This window comes from Hemiscyllium ocellatum, chromosome 2 (assembly GCF_020745735.1).
Source record: "Hemiscyllium ocellatum isolate sHemOce1 chromosome 2, sHemOce1.pat.X.cur, whole genome shotgun sequence".
Classification (NCBI taxonomy): Eukaryota; Metazoa; Chordata; class Chondrichthyes; order Orectolobiformes; family Hemiscylliidae; genus Hemiscyllium; species Hemiscyllium ocellatum.
The window spans coordinates 82,671,553-82,691,090 of record NC_083402.1 but is presented as its reverse complement, the minus strand read 5'-3'; the positions used below and the strand labels follow the sequence as shown (position 1 = coordinate 82,691,090).

Below are 19,538 nucleotides of genomic sequence, written 5' to 3'. Positions count from 1 at the left end.
CAGTAAGGGGTGCAATTGTCACTACCACGAACAGGTTTGGAAGTTCGGGAGTGTCTGTCGCTTAAGTCCCCTTAAATAGGGAAACAAATCCCTTTGCTGCTCTGTAACATACATGGTCTTGTCCTTCCGTCTGTCTGTCCACCCATGTCGCCCCAGATCCCCTGGGTATTTCTCCCAGCTGGTAAATATCAAACGCGTATGTCCATGTGGCAGGGCTGACATGGGTGTCATTGCACTGACCACATACAAATTGTCTGCCCATGGGCACATTCAAGCACGTCTACTTGTCGCAGGTGCAAGTAAACAGTGCTGGTAATTGCACTGTGTCTGGACACGAGTAATTTTTTGGCATTCCCATCCCTGCCCTGTGAAACAGAGTGGGTAATTACCAGGTTTTAAATGGGTCTTCCCTACCCAAAGCTAGGGGGCCTGGTTCCATGAACCAGTGGTCCTGCCCAGCTGCATGCATCTACCCTGGAGTCCCCATTTGTACTTTCCTCTCTGCCGCTTACACAGTGTTCCCAAGGTGTCTACTGTAGACAGGTAGCAAGGGGTCCACACCAGAGTGCCCACAAATAGGGATTCCACTGATCGTGCCAGTGGATAGCAGACAGTTTGGTTCCCACGCAAACTTAGGAGGGTTTTATAGCAGAGGTTATCTTCAAATCCTGACATGCTCCCAACAGTTGCAACACTTAAACACAATAAAATACAAACAAGTCTATACAGTTTTGCAGTTAAACAAAGTTACCAGTCAAAGTCTTTGTTTTTATCAGGAGGTGCAGTCATGCTTATATGTGGTTTGTTCTTTGCGTTTCTCTCTCTCGCTTTTCCTGTGGGGTGTCCTCCTGTAGCTACTGAATTTGGATAGCATATTTTGTTAATTCAACAGTGGCTATTGCAGCCTCGTCAGTGGCTTCTTGTTCTAGGGCTTTCTGAGCTCCTCGGTCAGCTGCCCGGTTTCCTTTGAATTTTAGCGAACCTGGGCTCTCTTTTGATGGGCTTTTATTTTTATTATTGCAGTCTCTTTTGGCAGTTCACTGGCACACAATCGTGCCTGAATTCTTAATTGGTGTCTGATAGGGGTTCCCCTGCAATGGTGAACCTTCTTCTACCCCATGCCACCATGTAATCATGGACTACGCCAAAGGCACATTGACTGTCTGTATATATATTCATGACTTTTCGTTTCACTAGCTCAAGTACTTTGGTGGGTGTTACCAGTTCTGCTACCTGTGTGGACTGACTTCCCTCAATCCTCCCAGACATAACTGTTTCTAAGTTATCATTTACCACAGCCAATCCTGTTCAGGGCAATCCTGCTATGTATTTTCATGACCCATCCACAAAGACGCTATCCTTGGCTGAGTCTAGGGGGGTATCCTTTACTCTCCCTCTATCCTCATCCCCATCTATATCCCCACAGCTGTGCTGTTGCCCGTGTCTAGAATTCCCTCAGCTGGGTTTTCTCCCGTATCCCTCACTATTACCACTGACTGACTTGGGGGTAAAAGAACTGCCTCCCACTTTGCCCTTCTCATATTGGAGATGGAACTCAGCTTCTCCGTGTTTAGCATCTCTACTCGGGTGTGCTTAGTGTGGAGGATGACATTCTCTGTCATTACGAGGGCCTCAGTAATCCTAACAGCCCAAGCAGCGCAGTCTAAGGCTGCTTGCACCTGGGCAACCTGGTGACTACTGGCCCTTCTGTAGTAGAGTAGAACCCCACAGGCCTTCGCCTACTACCGTGGCCTTGAGTGACCACTTCAGAGTAAAATCCTCCCTCATTGTTACAGTGGATATGAAAATACTTGGTGGGATCTAGCAGCCCTAGCCCGTGGGCCGACATGAGTCAAGCTTTAAGCTGACTATATGCCTCCTCCTGTTCTGACCCCCAGATTACAGGTTCCAAGGTGGGCTTGCCTCCTTTAATTAATCTCTGGATTGGTTCAGCCAATTTTGCGAACTCTGGTATAAAGCTCTGACTGTAGTTGAATAGTTCCAGGACCTTGCTAATGCCCCTAACAGTGGCAGGTCGTGGCATCTGTTGGATTGCCTTCTTGCAGTCATTGGTCATTTCTTTGAGTCCCTGGGATATAAAGGTATCCCAGGTATGAGACTTGTGTTTTGCCAATTTGTAACTTTGTGGGGCTAACTTTTAACCCTGTGGTCGCCAATTCCTGTAATACTAGAAATAAAGCTTCCTGGTGTCCTGACTCAGAGTCTGAGGCAATTAGGAGATCATCTACATATTGGAGAGCAGTGCTATCCTCTTCAGAATGGGGCTCATCACCCTGTGAAAAATAGTAGGACAGTTGTGGAACCCTTGTGGCAAGAGAGTCTGTGTGTACTGCCTGTCCCTTACTGTAAAAGTGAATTTATTCTGGGACTAAGCCAACAGGTTCTGGTCTACACCCTATGTCTAAAACAGTAAATATCTTGTTCGGGGACCAGGCCATATGAAATGGTAGAGGAGTCTGCTACAATGGGGGTGCAATTTGGGAGTGATTTTATTTAACTCTTATAATCAATGGTGAGCCTGTAGCTCCCATCAGGCTTTATTACTGGCCACGTCAGGGAATTAGTTGTACTTGTGGTTGCTTTCAGAATTCCCTGTTTTACCAGTCCTTTCACACTCTCCACAACTGCTTTTTTCAGCTTCAGGTTTTATTGAGCATTGCCGATGGGGCTTATGTTCTGGTCCGGGAACCCTTATCGGGTCTATATTAACTACACCTGTATCAAACTTGGTATCTGCCCATGCTCCAGGGACAGAGGTGTAGAGGGCTCTGAATCCCCGCTTTGAGGTTCCAATCCCTACTGGTGACTGTAGCTACTTTAATAGGTTCAAAGTGACTTGTAAGTTTCCCAATCTCGGTCTTTTGACCGTTCTGTCTGGGACAAATCAATTTCCCTTTCGCACAATGGATTAGAACATGATATTCTCTCATGAGATCATTGCCCATTATTTTGGCATACATAGAATTTCATAGAAATAAATAATATATATACACCCCAAAGAGGGTAGTTTTGCTTAGGCATGCTTGTGTTTTATCTCTTCCTACCAGAGTTTAGGGAATAATTTTATTTGTGTAGGGTAAGAGTAAGTTGATAATAGATACGGCCACTCCTGTGTCTACTAACATTTCACATTTCCTCCCTCCTTGTACTGCAGGGATGTAAATTCGCCCCTCTCCCTCATCCTCACGAAAGAGGGCAGCTGGTTGCCAGCTCTGCTAACCTCAGGATTCCGGAGGTTCCGCGGTGTTCAAGGATGCCCCATGCTTTTCCCAGCACACCAGTTAAGTGTCCTATTCTCTTGCAATGACTGCAATATTTTACATTGTTCTCTGCTCATAAGACCCTACATTCTCTAGCACATGTCCCTGTCACTCACAGTTGTGGCAGGGTAGTTCTACTCTCACCTCCTTTCCAATAGGCTACTTTGTCAGGTCTTGCCTTTATTGCAAGAGCTTCTGCCTCCTGCACCCCAGTAGCCAACTCAACTGACAATCCCAAGACATTATTATTCCCATGTTCAAGATGTCTTGGTGGGCGCCAGAGAGCCCATCTCTAAAATGAATGCCTGGTCCCGCCCATCTGGGTTTGCTTGCTCTGAGCATTCCTGATAGACCCGAAATAATCACTCCCCATACTCAGAGGCTCCTTCCCCTTTAAGTTGCTGAATGATTCTTGTCTTTGGGGTCCTGAAGGGAGCGCGTGACAAGCCCCAAATGCACCACCATTCAATATGATCACGGCTGATCATCCTTAATCAATATTCTGTTCCTGCCTTATTTCCATAACCCTTGATTCCACTATCCTTGAGAGCTCCATCCAACTCTTTCTTAAATGAATCCAGAGACTAGGCCTCCACTGCCCTGTGGGGCAGAGCATTGCACACAGCCACGACTCTGGGTGAAGAAGTTTCTCCTCATTTCTGTCCTAAATGTTCTACCCTGTATTTTTAAGTTGTGCCCTCTGGTTCGGCACTCACCCATCAGCGGAAATATGTTTCCTGCCTCCAGAATGTCCAACCCTTTAATAATAATATACGTCTCAATCAGATCCCCTCTCAGTCTTCTAAACTCAAGGGTATACAAGCGCAGTCACTCCAATCGATCAGCGTAAGGTAGTCCTGCCATTCCAGGAATTGACCTTGTGAACCTACGCTTCACTCCCTCAATAGCCAGAATGTCTTTCCTCAAATTTGGAGACCAGAACAGCACACAATACTCCAGGTGTGGTCTCACCAGGGCCCTGTACAATTGCAGAAGTACCTCTTTGCTTCTATACTTAATCCCTCTTGTTATGAAGGCCAGTATGCTATTAGTCTTCTTCACTACCTGCTGTACCTGCATGTTTACCTTTATTGACTGGTGTACAAGAACACCCAGATCTCTTTGTACTGCCCCTTTACCAAACTCGACTCCATTTAGGTAGTAAACTGCCTTCCTGTTCTTGCCACCAAAGTGGATAACCACACATTTATCCACATTAAACTGCATCTGCCCACTCACCTAACCTGACCAGGTCACCCTGTAATCTCGTAACATCCTTCTCACATTTCACCCTGCCACCCAGCTTAGTATCATCAGCAAATTTGCTAATGTTATTACTAATACCATCTTCTATATCATTAATATATTTTGTAAAAAGCTGCGGTCCCAGCACTGATCCCTGCGGTACCCCACTGGTCACTGCCTGCCATTCTGAAATGGAGCCGTTCGTTTATCACTACTTTGTTTCCTGTCAGCCAACCAACTTTCAATCCAAGTTAGTACTTTGCCCCCAATACCATGCACCCTAATTTTGCTCACTAACCTCCTATGTGGGACTTTATCAAAAGCTTTCTGAAAGTCCAGGTACACTACATCTACTGGATCTCCCTCGTCCATCTTCAGAGTTACATCCTCAAAAAATTCCAGAAGATTAGTCAAGCATGATTTCCCCTTCATAAATCCATGCTGACTCTGACCTATCCTGTTACTACTATCCAAATGTGTCATAATTTCATCCTTTATAATAGACTCCAGCATTTTTCCCACCACTGAGGTCAGACTAACTGGTCTATAATTTCCTGCTTTCTCTCTCCCACCTTTCTTAAAAAGTGGTACAACATTAGCCACCCTGCAATCCACAGAAACTGATCCCGAATCTATCAAACACTGGAAAATAATCACCAACACATCCACAATTTCTCGAGCACCTCCTTCAGTACCCTGGGATGTAGACCATCAGGCCCCGGGGATATATCAACCTTCAGACCTAACAGACTGAACACCAATTCCTGCCAAATAGAAATTCCCTTCAGTTCAGGTCCTTCAGCCACTGTTACCTCAAGGAGATTGCTCATGTCTTCGCCAGTGAACGCAGATCTGAAGTAACAATTCAATTCTTCTGCCATTTCTTTGTTCCCCATAAAATATTCCCCTGTTTCTGTCTTCAAGGGCCCAATTTTAGTCTTAACCTTTTTTTTTGCCTTTCACATACCCAAAAAATGGATAATTGGTCTCATTTTGGGCAAGGTGGGACCTCTAGAAACAGGACAGTCTTCACTTGAACTAGCAGAATACTAAGATCCTGGGTGGGAAATTTTGCTGGTGCTATTTAGGTGGGAACCTGGGTGTACTTCCAGTGTACAGGAGGATGAGATTAGGGAGGGCCTGGGAAGGATTTCACGGTTACAGGAATGTGCTGGCAGATAGCAAGCTGATTTGAAGTGTGTCTACTTCAACACTAGAAGTTACTAAATAAGATAGCTGAGCTTGCACCATGGACAGGTACCTGGGGCTTCGATGATATAGATCGAATAGGGTCAGGAATGGATGTTGCAAGTTCCAGGGTTTAGATCATTCATTGTGGCCTTGTTCGTCAAGGACAGCATAACGGTAACTGAAAGAACTTCTAACGCGGACTCATCTACTGAGGTAGTATTGGCTGATGTTAGAAACAAGGATCGGAGGGGTGACACTGCTGGGAGTTTTTTTTTTAAAATAAGCATCCACAGAATTCCAGGGATGTGGAGGAGAGGATCGGCAAAATGATTCTGGGTAGGTGTGAAAGGAACAAGGTGGTCATTATGGGGATTTTAACTTCCCCAACATTGACTGGAAACGCTATAACTCTAGTACGTCGGATGGATCTGTTTTTGTCTAGTGTGCAGGAGGGTTTCCTGACACAGTATGTCGAAAGGCCGACAAAAGGGGAGGCCACACATTTTGGTGCTTGGTAATAAACCAGGCTAGGTGTTTGATTTAGTGGTAGTTGAGCACTTTCTCCACCTACTCATGGAGGCACTCAATTGTTCAATTAGGCTTGCTAATTGGTACACTAACATCACCCCTATCATTTTAGTTTTATTCAGTTTCTGTTTATCTATCCACACTCTCTGTTGTGCTAATGTCAGAGATAGATCCCAACCACTTTTCTTAATTTGCTCTGTTAATCCTTGTATTTCTCAGTAAGGGAACCTGCAGTATCCCCTTTAAAAAGGCTGATCGACCACTTAGTAGATTGTGTTCCCCTGGACACCACCAAAGCAAAGTGTCCCTAACCAATGGGAACGTCTCCACTCCCCTGGCCAATAATACTGTCCCAGCACTGTCTGTATGCCTATAGCAGCCTCCTAGCAAGGTATGCTTTCTACCAGTGTGACTTCTATACTCTCCCAGCCACCACTACTAGTCAGTACCTACCGGTCAGCTGGGAATACTGGCTCAATAGGGTGTGCTCTCTACTAGGGCTCCTCTACCCTCCCGGCAATCTTTACTGACCCAACACCTCCCAATAGGCCCGGAAACCTATCTTCAGTCTGGGGTGCTCTCTCCAAGTGGGACTGTTCACCCTCCCAGCCATTGCCTCTACTCAAGCTCTGTCATTCTACTACGGATTGACAGGGTATCACGGTTACTCAGTGTTCACATGCACTCCACTGAGCTTGGCTCTTGGTCACTGTTCAGCTCCTCTTCCTCACCACATTGAAACTATACAAGTACAAACAGCATCCAACTTTTAACTGAAAATCTAACTGGACTATGCGTTGCTCGCGCCTACAGAGTCCAATGTTACCTGACTTTGCCACTGGTGCTTCACAATTCCTAGTGCTCTTGGTGCCTCAATTGCCACTTCAAATCCCAAGCTTTGCATGGGGGTGGGGGGGCTACCCTCTTAACAATTGGTTAAGGGCAGGGTCTTTGAGAAAGGAACGACCTTGTCCTCTGGCTGTTTCAGCACAAGAAGCAGGTTCTTACAACAGTTGATACAGTTAACACCTATTCTCCACAGACATGCACTTTAATTTTTTTTTAAACTCTGTACTATAACAAGTTAGACATTACAATTGGGAACCTTTTAAAAACTGTCTTTGGCCCAGTCTGACTCTTCCCGTTTGCAGATACAAATCGGTTCTTACTCCGGCCCCCCAATCGTGGCCTTCAACCAGGGTACCAAGTAATAAGAATCCTGCTGACAACGTCAATTGTTATGGGGAGAATCACCAGCCTCAGAGACAGAGTCGGGGATCAACGACAATATTTATTGTACAAGGAAATACCAGAGCTCTGGGGAAGAGAAAGACAACAGAGTGGGGTCAGCTGAGAGTCTTCTCTCAACACAGAGCACATGTCAAGATACTTCTATACATTTTGTAAGATAAAAAGGTCAGTGATGAGGTTATTGTCTTTGCAACATAGTTTGTTTATTGTAAACATTGCAGAATTGTTGATAGTTTCAGCGCAGTCCATGTCAGTTCCAGTGCAGCCTTTGTCAATTTCAGTGCAGCCATTGTCAGTTTCAACACAGTAGTTGTCAATTTCAGCATCTGCGCAGAAGTCCATTACTGTATTAATGGGTGTTAATCGCTCTTTCTGAGAAGGACGATTACTGCAGCCCTAGCTATTAACATTTTGTATAAAGTCCATATCAAACAAACAGTTAGCATTTCTGCCAAAGGTGTTGGCTGGACCCAGATACTTCAGTATATGCTCCTCATGTATTCTCTCTCCCACTTGCATTAAGCTATTAACTAGATTATGAGTGCATTGTGCTGGCATCCTGGTGGGCCCAGGCAATATCTGTGTTTGCTCTGCTGTCTCTCTCCATATTGTAGTCCTGCGACCATCTTGTGTGTCAAGTGGCCAACGTATGGCTCAGCAGCCATCTTGTGTGTCCATGGGACTAGTGTCACCCTGCCTCATGCCATCTTCCACTTTATTCACATGGATAGAAGATTGGATGTCTATCCAGGGTGTGGGGATAAGAGGGTCTTTCTCAGGTTGGCAGCTGTGACAGGTAGTGTGCTGCAAGGCTGAGTGTTGGGACCACAACTTTTCACTTTATACATTAACGATCTAGATGAAGGAATGGAGATCATTCTGGCTAAGTTTGCAGATGAGGCAAAGACAGGTAGAGAGACAGTAGCATTGGGGGACCGGATTTGTTTTTTCTTGGTGGGGGGGGGGGGGGGGGGGGGAAAGAGAGAAGAGAAGATTCGGACACATTAGGAGAGTGGAAAGATGGAGTACAATGTGGGAAAGAAGAATAGAGGCACAGACTATTTTCTAGATGGGGAGAATATTCAGAAGTTTGAATAGCAAAAAGACTTAGGAGTATTAGTTCAGGAGTCTCTCAATGTAAACTTGCACTTTGGGTCACAAATGCAATTTTGGCATTTATTTTGGGAGGATAGGAATATAAAAACAGGAATGTACTTATGTGACTCTACGAGGCTCTGGTCAGGCCTAATTTGGAGTATTGTGTGCAGTTTTGGGTCCCATATTTCACAAAGAATGTACTGGCCCTGGAGTGCATTAGGAGGGGGTTCACCACAAATGCTCCCAGGAATGAAAAGCTTCACATATGAGGAATGGTTGAAGAGCTGGGTTTATACTCCATGGAGTTTAGAAGGATGAGGGGGGGATCTAATTGAAGATTACAGAATACTGAATGATCTAGACAGAGTGGATGTTGGGAGGATGTTTCCATTGGTAGGAGAGACAAGGACCGGAGTGCACAGCTTTCGAGTAAGGAAAGATCTTTTAGAATGGAATTTAAGGAGAAACTTCTTCAGCCAGAATGTGGTGAATTCCCTGCCACTGAAGGCTGTGGAGGTCAGGTCATTGACTGCATTTAAAATGGAGATGGATAGGTTCTTGATTGTCAAGGGCATCAAAGGTTACAGGGAGAAAGCAGGAGGATGGGGTTGAGAAACTGAACAGCTGCAAATGTGTTGCTGGTCAAAGCACAGCAGGCCAGGCAGCATCTCAGGAATAGAGAATTCGACGTTTCGAGCATAAGCCCTTCATCATTCGAAACGTCGAATTCTCTATTCCTGAGATGCTGCCTGGCCTGCTGTGCTTTGACCAGCAACACATTTGCAGCTGTGATCTCCAGCATCTGCAGACCTCATTTTTTACTTGAGAAACTGAACAGCCATGATTGAATGACTGAATTTCTGCTCTTATCTTATAGTCTTGTCTCTAATCCAAAATGATCACTTCACATTCTAAATTCCAATGAGTAAAGTCCCAATCTGTTTAATCTTTGCTTGTTGGACAGTCCTTCCATACCTTCCTTCCTTCCATAGGGATCATCCTAGTGAACTTCCTCTGAATTGCCTCCAACGAAAATGTATCTCATTTCTTAAAAAGGGGATAAAAACTGCTCAGTGCTCCAGATGTGGTCTCATCAGCACCGTGTAGTAATAGGGAGCCTTCCTTACTCTTATTTCAAGGGAGTTGGAGTATAAAGGCCAACATTCTAATAATTTTCCTGATTGCCTGATGCACCTATGTGCTAGCTTTCTCAATTTCATCTAAGATACCTCCATACCCCGTGTTGCAACTTTCTGAAGTTTTGCTCAATTTAAATAATCATCTCCCTTCAAAAATAAACTTCACATTTTCCCCACGTTAATACTCCATTTGCTAACTTTCTGCTCATGTATTTAACCTTGCAACATCTCTTGGTAAATGTTTGCATCTCTCACTCAATCTGCCTTTCCACCTATTGTATTGTCTGCAAATTCAGCTATTTCCGTCCTCCAAGTCATTAATATGTATTGTAAACAGTCGCTGTCACAGATCTCTGTGAAACCCCCACTGGTCACAAATTGCCAATTTCCTGGGGGGAAATACACCCTTATCCTCACTTGCTGCCAATTCTTTATACATGCCAATACACTATCTCCAACACATGGCCTCTTACTTTATGACTTAGTGCTCAACATATTCAAGAGTCCCTACTTCAAAAAAAAAAGCTGGACTACACTATTCATCAATACGAATCAATTTTTAAAAAAAACTCTCCAACAGTGAATCCACAGTGACAGTTGATAGTTTCCAGGTCATTCGTAGTAGTTTGTGGTGAACTCGACGTGGATTGCTCTTCAGGGTTTTGATGTCCAAGAGATTATATCTGAATTCCTCCATCTGCTCCATATCGATTTGACTGCAACTGTCTTCAGCAGGAGATCTGAAAGTGGCTTACACCCTCTCAAACAGAATCAAAACAAGCTGTGTAATAGTTCCACACTAATTTGCAATCTACCAGAGTGGTTATTCACCCAAAAAAGATGAACTTCCTTCTCAGGGCACTATTAAATAAGCCCAGATGGAAAACACCAAGCTTAATCACCTCCATCACATGTATAGTGATCACCATAGAATACATGACCTCAGCGTATGGATGATAGCAGTATCAATGCTCACACTGCAGATTTGCAAGCTACTCTCAATCGCTTCAACACTGCGCATGTTTATCCTCTAATATGGCTAAAAACAGAATATTTATTAACTCTGATCTGGTCAGCCAAATTTTTAGTATGCATACCACAACTAGATAGAGATTACAAGAGAAGCTGGCGAACATGGAATGTTAACATACCTCTTTTACAGCAATGGGCCTACAAGTCATTGAACACAGACTCAATCATTGCAATACAAATTGTGGCCATTCAGCCCATCATAGCTACATCAGCTCTTCAAACGAGCATCATAAATTACCATCGCCCTGCTCGTTCCCTGACCTTACACATTTCCTCTATTACCCAATACCAATTTAAATGCTTCAATTGAAGCTGCCTGTGCCACTCTTCCAAGTAATGCAATCCAGACCCCAACTTGTCGCATTATGAAATATTTCTTTTCATTTCACTGTTAGTTTATGTGCAAATCAACTAACTGTGCCTTCTCATTCTGGAGTAGTCTATGAGCAGGAACTGTTTCACCCAGTCTACTACACAAACTTTTCCTGAGGGAAACAAAGAGGAAACTGGATACAAATGTTCAAAATTATGAGAAGGCCAACTCCCATCTAGCTTAATAGCTGAAGTTCACATCTCAGGAATCATTCTTCTAAATCTCTTGCTCATCTTCTCCAAAGCGTTCATATCCTTTTAAAAACATACCCAGAACAGAAACTTTGCAGCAAAAATAAAAAAGCACTGCAGGTATAAAGGAGAAACCCAACTGAAAAGTCATAAAGAGACTGAAAATCAATAGAAGCGGGCAACTTCAGGTAATTATACGACAAGGTTTACTTGTGAACAATTTGAACATTCAAATAAGTAAGTATTTTTGCTGGTAGCTGTAAATGACACTTTTTAAATTAGTGAAGTTGTTAAACCCTGTAACATTTAAAATAAACAATAAACATATTAAGCATTACAAATATTGAAGAGTCGCTTGTAATTTACAGACCAAAATGAGCAATGAGTATTATAATTTTTAAAAAGGCTTATTCCTGAATCACCCACTCTGACAGATGGAGCCATCATGTTTGTTGGATAGTCAACATCCGTGGGGCATTTACAGTGGAAGATCAAAATGAGGCAGTATTCTTTTACGTGTCTTTCTTATCACAAAACTAGTTTTATTTGATTCATGGAGCATGAACATCATTGGCAAGGCCTGAATTTCATGCCCATCTCTACTTGCCCTCAAGAAAGTGGTATGGAGTTAGAAGATCCTTCTAAGGAGGCAACATATTAAAGCTTTAATACAACATTACTTAACAGCTTGAACAAAGTTTGGAATTCAGTCAGAAAACCAAATACAACAAATCCAAAAAACTTTTAAAAAGATCTTTAAAACATCTTCAGCAATCTAACATTCTGGCATTTTATACCGGAAAAGTGGTAGCCACATGCAACAAAGTTCATTGATGAATAAGTGGAATGAATTTATATTTAAAGACAAAAGCTAAATGCTCAATAATGCTACAATCAAATAAGTGGCAAAACTGAAATGGTTCACAAATTGCTGGAAAATATTGGAAAATTTATTCACCTGAAGAACTTCCAAGTGTATAAGTGTCACCTTCACACTTAAAGGACATTGTATAGACAAGAACTCTACATTATTTCTGAATCGACATTCTGTTACACTGACTATAAACTGACTGAAGAAAAACAAGCTTCCAAAGCTTTTACCTTGCACTCACCAGGATAAGAATTCTAACTTTCAAATGATCACAAGAATTTGGATCACAGGAGAAAAGGGTGCATACCAGTCAGCAAATTGACTCTCAGTTGAGGCACACTGCCATTAAGTAACCACAAGCTCCAGGTAATGCAAAGAAAGATGCTAACTTCCAACATACTTCTCTCTTTCCCTCTCTGTTAATTCATGATGTTTCTAGCAAGACAGTGAACATGTTGAGTTTGACAAATCTTTTATAAACTGACTGCCAGTACAACTATTAGTGCACACAGGATTGTTCAGCAGGTGCTGCCCAATCATAGGATCACATCTAACAGTGAACATTTAAATTTGGATTTTAAAAGTATAGGTGAGTAGAGTCAGATCTGTACACTGCTTTCTGCGAGAAGCTAAAATGACTACAGTATTTTGTTTTTGCTTACTGGCACATGGAACAATAAGCACATAGATTCCATCCAATGTAGCTTCCACTGCTTGTCCATATAGATTCTTCCATGGTATTTTCAGTTCAAGTTTACCTAAAAATAAACAAAATTTTGTCAAAATGCAAATGAAAATAGGCAACCAAAAACCTAAAGTGCCGCAGGATGGCAAATACCAACAGATTAAGACATTATCCCTCCACCAGACATTCCAGAGATGAAGATATTTCAGTTAAGAGTCCATGTACTAACAATACAAAGTTCTGTCCAGCAACACAGACTTAGGAAAATATGACAAGTTTAGAGGGTTTTTTTTAAAAAGGTGATTTGACAATTCAAATGAAAAGATGACTAACTTCTCACAGCGCAGGTTTTTATTAAAGACAGAGAAAAGGGTGCACCCCATCAAAGAAATCCTACCATGGATGCAAAGTTATAGGAAGGAAAATGTAAGCAGGAAAAGAAGGGAGTTGCTTGGATTGAAGGAGGGATAGAAGTTAGAATGAATATGAATTTTCATGCACATGTAACATTTCGATTCAGACATTGCGAACAAATTAGTTTGTAACAAATATTGGAGTCTCAGACACAGCAAATGACTATAAAAGACACCAGAAGTGGGCAAAGTAGAAGAATGAGCAGAAGAAAAGACAATTTACTATAAAGTTAACTTTTAGCTACACGCCCCAAAATAGCCAAGCACCAACCCCAAACTATAAAGGAACAGTCCTGTAATTGGGGTGGTGGATCAATGTCCTAAGTTTGCTGCCAGGATATCCCTTATCTTGTATTTTCAGAGCTGCAATTCAGACTGCTTCTCTCCTCAAGACAGACTTTGGATTCTTGTGTGTGCTTAATACACATGTGCAATTCCATTCCTGGCTCCAACTCAGAATCTACCCACACCACATTGCTTTGCCAGGTTGTTACGGACCAGGAGAAAGTGAGGACTGTAGATGCTGGAGATCAGAGCTGAAAATGTGTTGCTGGAAAAGTGCAGCTGGTCAGGCAGCATCCAAGGAGCAGGAGAATCGACGTTTCCGGCACTCCTGAAGAAGGGCTCATGCCCGAAACGTCGATTCTCCTGCTCCTTGGATGCTGCCTGACCTGCTGCGCTTTTCCAGCAACACATTTTCAGCTGTTATGTACCAAGCCAGACCCCCTCAAAACATTTCAAAAAGTAACCAAGTCCCTAATTTTGCTAATTGTTTTAAGGAGTAATAGATATTCCAGGACAGATGCAGCTGGTCAAACTACTCAGTTTAAAACAAAGCGGAAGGTTATCTTGGAGTACAACAGGATCTTGATCAGATGGGCCAGTGGGCTGGAGGAGTGGCAAATGGAGTTTAATTTAGGTAATCTGAGGTGTTGCATTTTGGAAAAGCAAATCTCTTAATAAGGTCCTAGGAAGTATTGATGAACAAAGAGACCTTGGAGTGCAGGTTCATAGTTCATTGAAAGTAGAGTGGCAGGTAGATACCATAGTAAGAAGGCATTTGGTATGCTTTCCTTTATTGGTAAGAGCATTGAGTATAGGAGTTGGGAGGTCATATTGCGGCTGTATAGGACGTTGGTTAGGCTACTTTTGGAATATTGCATGCCATTCTGGTCTCCTTCCTATTGGAAAGATGTTGTGAAACTTGAAAGGGTTCAGAAAAGATTTACAAGGATGTTGCCAGGGTTGGAGGATTTGAGCTATAGGGAGAGGCTGAATAGGCTGGGGTTGTTTTCCTTGGAGGATCAGAGGCTGAGGGGTGACCTTATACGGGTTTATAAAATCATGAGAGGCATGGAGAGGATAAATAGACAAAGTCTTTTCCCGGGGAATCCAAAACTAGAGGGCAGAGGTTTAGGGCGAGAAGGGAAAGATATAAAAGGGGACCTAAAGGATAACGTTTTCACACAGAGGGCTGGGCATGTATGGAATGAGCTGCCAGAGGAAGTGGTGGAGGCTGGTACAATTGCAGCACTTAAAAAGCATCTGAATGGGTATATGAACAGGAAGGATTCAGAGGGATATGTTCAAAAGCTGACAAATGAGACTAGTTTAGGTTAGGATATCTGGTCAGCATGGACGAGTTGGACCGAAGGGTCTGTTTCCTTGCTGTATATCTCTATGACACTAAAACAGAATTTATTTTCAAGATGACTGAATGAAACATAAAAATAATAACAGAATACAGAATAACAACCTATCCGAAAACCCAACAGACTATCCCCACTTAGTGATGCTGTGCCAAATACTTGCCACAATTCCCATAAACACCCTTTGGCACAAAAAAGAAAATTAAACACAAGGTCTTACAGGAGACAAGTCAGAGGGAGGAGGATCAACATGGACCTGCTCCTTTAGCAGTAGAGTTGTAAAAGCAGCTGGACCCAAAAAACCAAACCAAACCAGAGAAAAGCTGAGCTGAGAGATCTAACTATGCCACTCTCATTGTACAAGTTGTTTTAAAATTTGAAAGCCTTCTGCCTGAGGCAGTATCTGTTAGTTATAACCAAGCTGGCCCCTGAAATCATTTAATCTCTGACTTTTCTGAGTCTGGTGTCTTTCAGGACCTCTCTGGAAAAAAAGACCCAATGACAACATAAACTTGTTAAAAAGAGCAGCATCGGCACTATGTATCCAGAGTCATCAGCACAGCTGAACTCTTCCTCGGAACTTCTTCTCATCTCAATCTTACCCACTCATCTGTGCATGAAACTGACAGATCCAAACTAGGTGCAAATCAAAGAACCCTCTAAATTAAAATCTTGTGAGTCTTGATACTGGGCACAAGTGCAACAGGGCTTGAGTGAGAGTGAGCACAATAGGAGATGTGATAGAGCAAAAGACCAAGATCAATAGGGGTAGGGATCATCAAGAGAACAGACCCCCCCTCGTCCTTTCAGGATCTCCCCTCCTCTGCACCTACATCAACACCCACCAGCCATCTCTATAGCAGCCTGTTGCTAAAATCATTTATATTTACTTCCTAACCATTGGTCACCACCATCCTTTCTCATGAAGAGCTCAGGATTATCAACTCTAAACAACAGAACTACTGATCGGAATCCCTCTAACCAAGTTTCCATTATTAACAGCACAAAAGCAGCTCTTACCAAAGAGCAAATGACATCATAGGAGGCACTACAAAAGTAAACTTGCCCATATCTTTTCTGGTCTTTCAATCTTTGACAGTTGATTATATTATATTGCTAGTCAACCATTTAATACAAGAAGAGTCAGTTTTCACAACTGTTCATGTATAATTGTTCAACACAAACTCCAGCACGCTCTAGTCTTTTCCTAATCTATGAAAAAAAAAATTTTATATGGAGTAAGGATAAAGTTAAATCTGATTCATCCTGCATTACCTCCAAATCTATCAACTTAAAAGTCTGATTACCAATTTTAAATTCCTGATTAATTTCATAGATAACATTCTTTTAAAACTCATTTGTTCTTACACACGTCAAAAGGTTTTACGCAATGTCTTAATGCTATCTGACTTTTTCTGCACCCTGTCCTGCCAGCATATAGAATGGAAAAAAAATGGAATTACTAATTGTACCCTCTATAGTCAGAGGATCATCACATAACATGGAAGGCAATTTTGGATTACAGCTGCATATTAATTGGTACAGATGAAACATGCTAACCATTTGTACACACATCTGTGAGCAACCAGTAATTTGGCTGATCTGCTAGAATGTTGTATAATAACTTAAATTAACTGCTGTGATTTCTGTCATGCAAGTCACTGCTAAATGATTCTGTAGTATTCACAGCTACATTTAAGTTTTTGTAGATGTCCCTAAACTGGTAGCTTGCAAACTCTCCTCCCTTATCTGTTGGAAGGTTTGCTGGCATTCCCAAGCTTGTGAGACCTCACTTTTCCATACTCTTACACACTATGCTGAACCTAGTAGCCACATCTACGAGATAGATTAATAAAAGTTTTTGACCTTGCCCATATTTTCAATTCATAACCACAACTTCAATACATCTGAGTTAATGGAACACTTCAAAATCACTTAAGCACAATAGTATCCTCCAACATTTGATGCATATTGAAATGTGGTATGTTTAACAATGTATTCACATTCCTCATCTATAACGCCAGCAGTAGCCTTAAATTTTTGTGACAAAGGGTGTGTAAACTGCCTACACATCTTCCAGATCAAATGCTTCTCATTAGCCAGACTATAGCCTTCAGAGGTCAATAATACTTGAGTGTATCAGCAAAAAAAAACTTGCCTCAAAAGACATAGAATGAAGGTCCTTATCAGTGAATTGCAAATTTAGTTTTACCAAACAAATGATTTATGATTCTCTAGTTGTTTTGTTCATTGAAAACCTACTTAGTACATCGCTTAGGACCATGCCAGTGCTCATGAAATTATGCATTTCTGCTACTTAAAAACAGCAGCCCATTTTTTGAGAATGATGATAATGGAATTTCATCCTTGACTGAAAGCAGATTGTGCTTTCACTTTTTTAAAATTTATATCTGTGTGTCATCAAGGTTTTCCAGCTTAGCCAACTGGCGCCACAAACTGTGAAAGCAGCCTATAGTCCAGTTCAATTATGAAGACTTTAGCAAGGTGTAAAGAACGCTTGCAGGGCAGAACAAGGTAATTTGGGGCTGTGCAAGTTCTCGGCAAGACAAATTCAGCTTTCCCCAAACCTGCATCCTGCTTAGGGTGCCCTGCAAAATTTTATCTTCCCCTAATTATTCATTTCCAATTTGAAAGCTATAATGTATTCAATTGATCAGTCTCCACAATACTCTCCAGGGAATACTTTCGAGGTCGTAACTACTTGCTGCATGTAGAGGTCAGTCCTAGTCATTCACCTTCTTTCAACAGCTTATGATTCTCAATGCTTCTGCCATTGGGAACAGTTTCTCTTAAACCGCTCTACTTAGCGACACTGATCAACTCAAAATCTCCTCGTAACATTGAGCAACTCAATTTTTTTTTAAAAACTTCTCTTCTCCAAATGGAAATAAATCTCACATCAACAATCTATTCATATAATTGAAATCCCTCACTTCCAGTGCCCATAAAAAAATGCAATTTTTCAGTATGGACCAAACCACTTATTAAGAAATGTTCAGAGAAGCAGGAGTTGTACTCCATGCTTCTATTTATAAAGCAAGGATCTCAGATGTTTTCTGCCCTGTCATCTTCAATGACTTATGGATATAAACCTCCTTGGTTCTCTGTTCTTGAACCCATTTCAGAATGGTACTATCTTTAAAATGGATTTCCACTTCTTGTTCTTTCTGTCTACATGACATTTTATTTGCTCAACTCCACATGTTCCACTGGCTCGAGTCCTCTTGAAGTTAATCACCAAAATCTAAGCTCAACTGAAATTCATGTTTCAGATTAATCACAATTACAGATTCCTAACAATCAGTATTATTCTAACCCCCATTTTTGTTGCAACCAGAAAAACCACTCATTGTCACACACTGCCAAATTATGCATTTTAAATCATTCTACAGCAACAGAGTACTATTTGAGTTAGTGTGCCGTCAATCAGACTGCTTATTCCTGGAGTCATCCCAAAATGTTAAAAAGTTTCTTTTAAAAATATGCAAATTCCCTGATTTATCTAGCTTTCAAACCAAGGTCGATAGAAAGCAAGGACCAGGTTTCTGTACTGAACAGGATTTATTTATTTATTTATTACTGTAGCTATAGTTCAATTTCTGGTAAACAAATAAACCATATAACACTAATAATTAAAACTCTAATCCACTTCTAAATTCACCCTGTATGCACACAGGGAAAATTTATGTCAGCTACCTTAACCAAAGTCAGATCTTAATGAGTTCAGCGTCTTGACTATGCAGAGCCAAAACTGGAGTGGCACAGTGGCTCAATGGCTAACACTGTTGCCTCACAAACACCAGTGAACCAGGTTCGATTCCACCCTTGGGCAAATGCATGCAGAGTCTGCACATTATCCACATCTGTGTGCTCCAATTTCCTCTCTCAGTCCAAAGATTGCAGGTTAGGTGGACTGGCCATACTAAATTCCCCTAGTTTCCCCGGATGTGCAAGCTAAGTGGATTAGCCGCAGGAAATGCAGGGGTCTGGGTGGGATGCTCTTCGAGAATTTGATGAGCCGAATAGCCCACTTCAAAAGTCTAAGGATCCAATGATTCTATTACGTATGATTGATCATAAGTTTTTCCCTGCAAGGCCGCTAAACATCAGCACACCAATCATGGACTCTGACCCTTTACAATCCCAGAACTATCCAAATGAAACCTTTGCAATAAGCCCAATGTTTTTAGATAAGTGAATCAACAGATCATAGTATTCAGATGTGGTCTAAATAAGGTTTTCCATACTTATAGCAAGACATCCCTGCTGTTATGTTACTCCATTTGAAACAAAAGGCCAACATACCATTTGCTTTCCAGTTGGCTTTGAATGCCAGCTGATGCTATAAATCACAGCTCTCATTTTTTTTCAGCCCCATAGCCACTCCATTGAGCTTTGCACTGTCAACTCTTGTCAGTTAATCATTTTCAGACCACAAAAGTATTCTTTTTGTTCTTTGCAACTCATCTGCTCAGCCCCCCCCCACCCCCCCAGAAAAGACTTTTCACTTACTTAAAATCATACTTGAACTGTCATTATAATATGTCCCAGTTTTAACAACCCAAAACAT

At 41.9% G+C, this 19,538-nt stretch overlaps 1 protein-coding gene across 3 annotated transcripts in view; it reads right to left on the bottom strand.

Annotated features, from left to right (window-relative positions):
* The window catches only part of vps13a (vacuolar protein sorting 13 homolog A), a 410,927-nt gene that overhangs the window by 353,007 nt on the left and 38,382 nt on the right, over positions 1-19,538 (bottom strand). For all 3 annotated transcript variants that reach the window (XM_060837965.1, XM_060837981.1, XM_060837974.1), the window contains exon 4: positions 12,863-12,958. In XM_060837965.1, the coding sequence (XP_060693948.1) occupies positions 12,863-12,958 (96 nt within the window). The remainder of the gene's footprint in view (positions 1-12,862; positions 12,959-19,538) is intronic.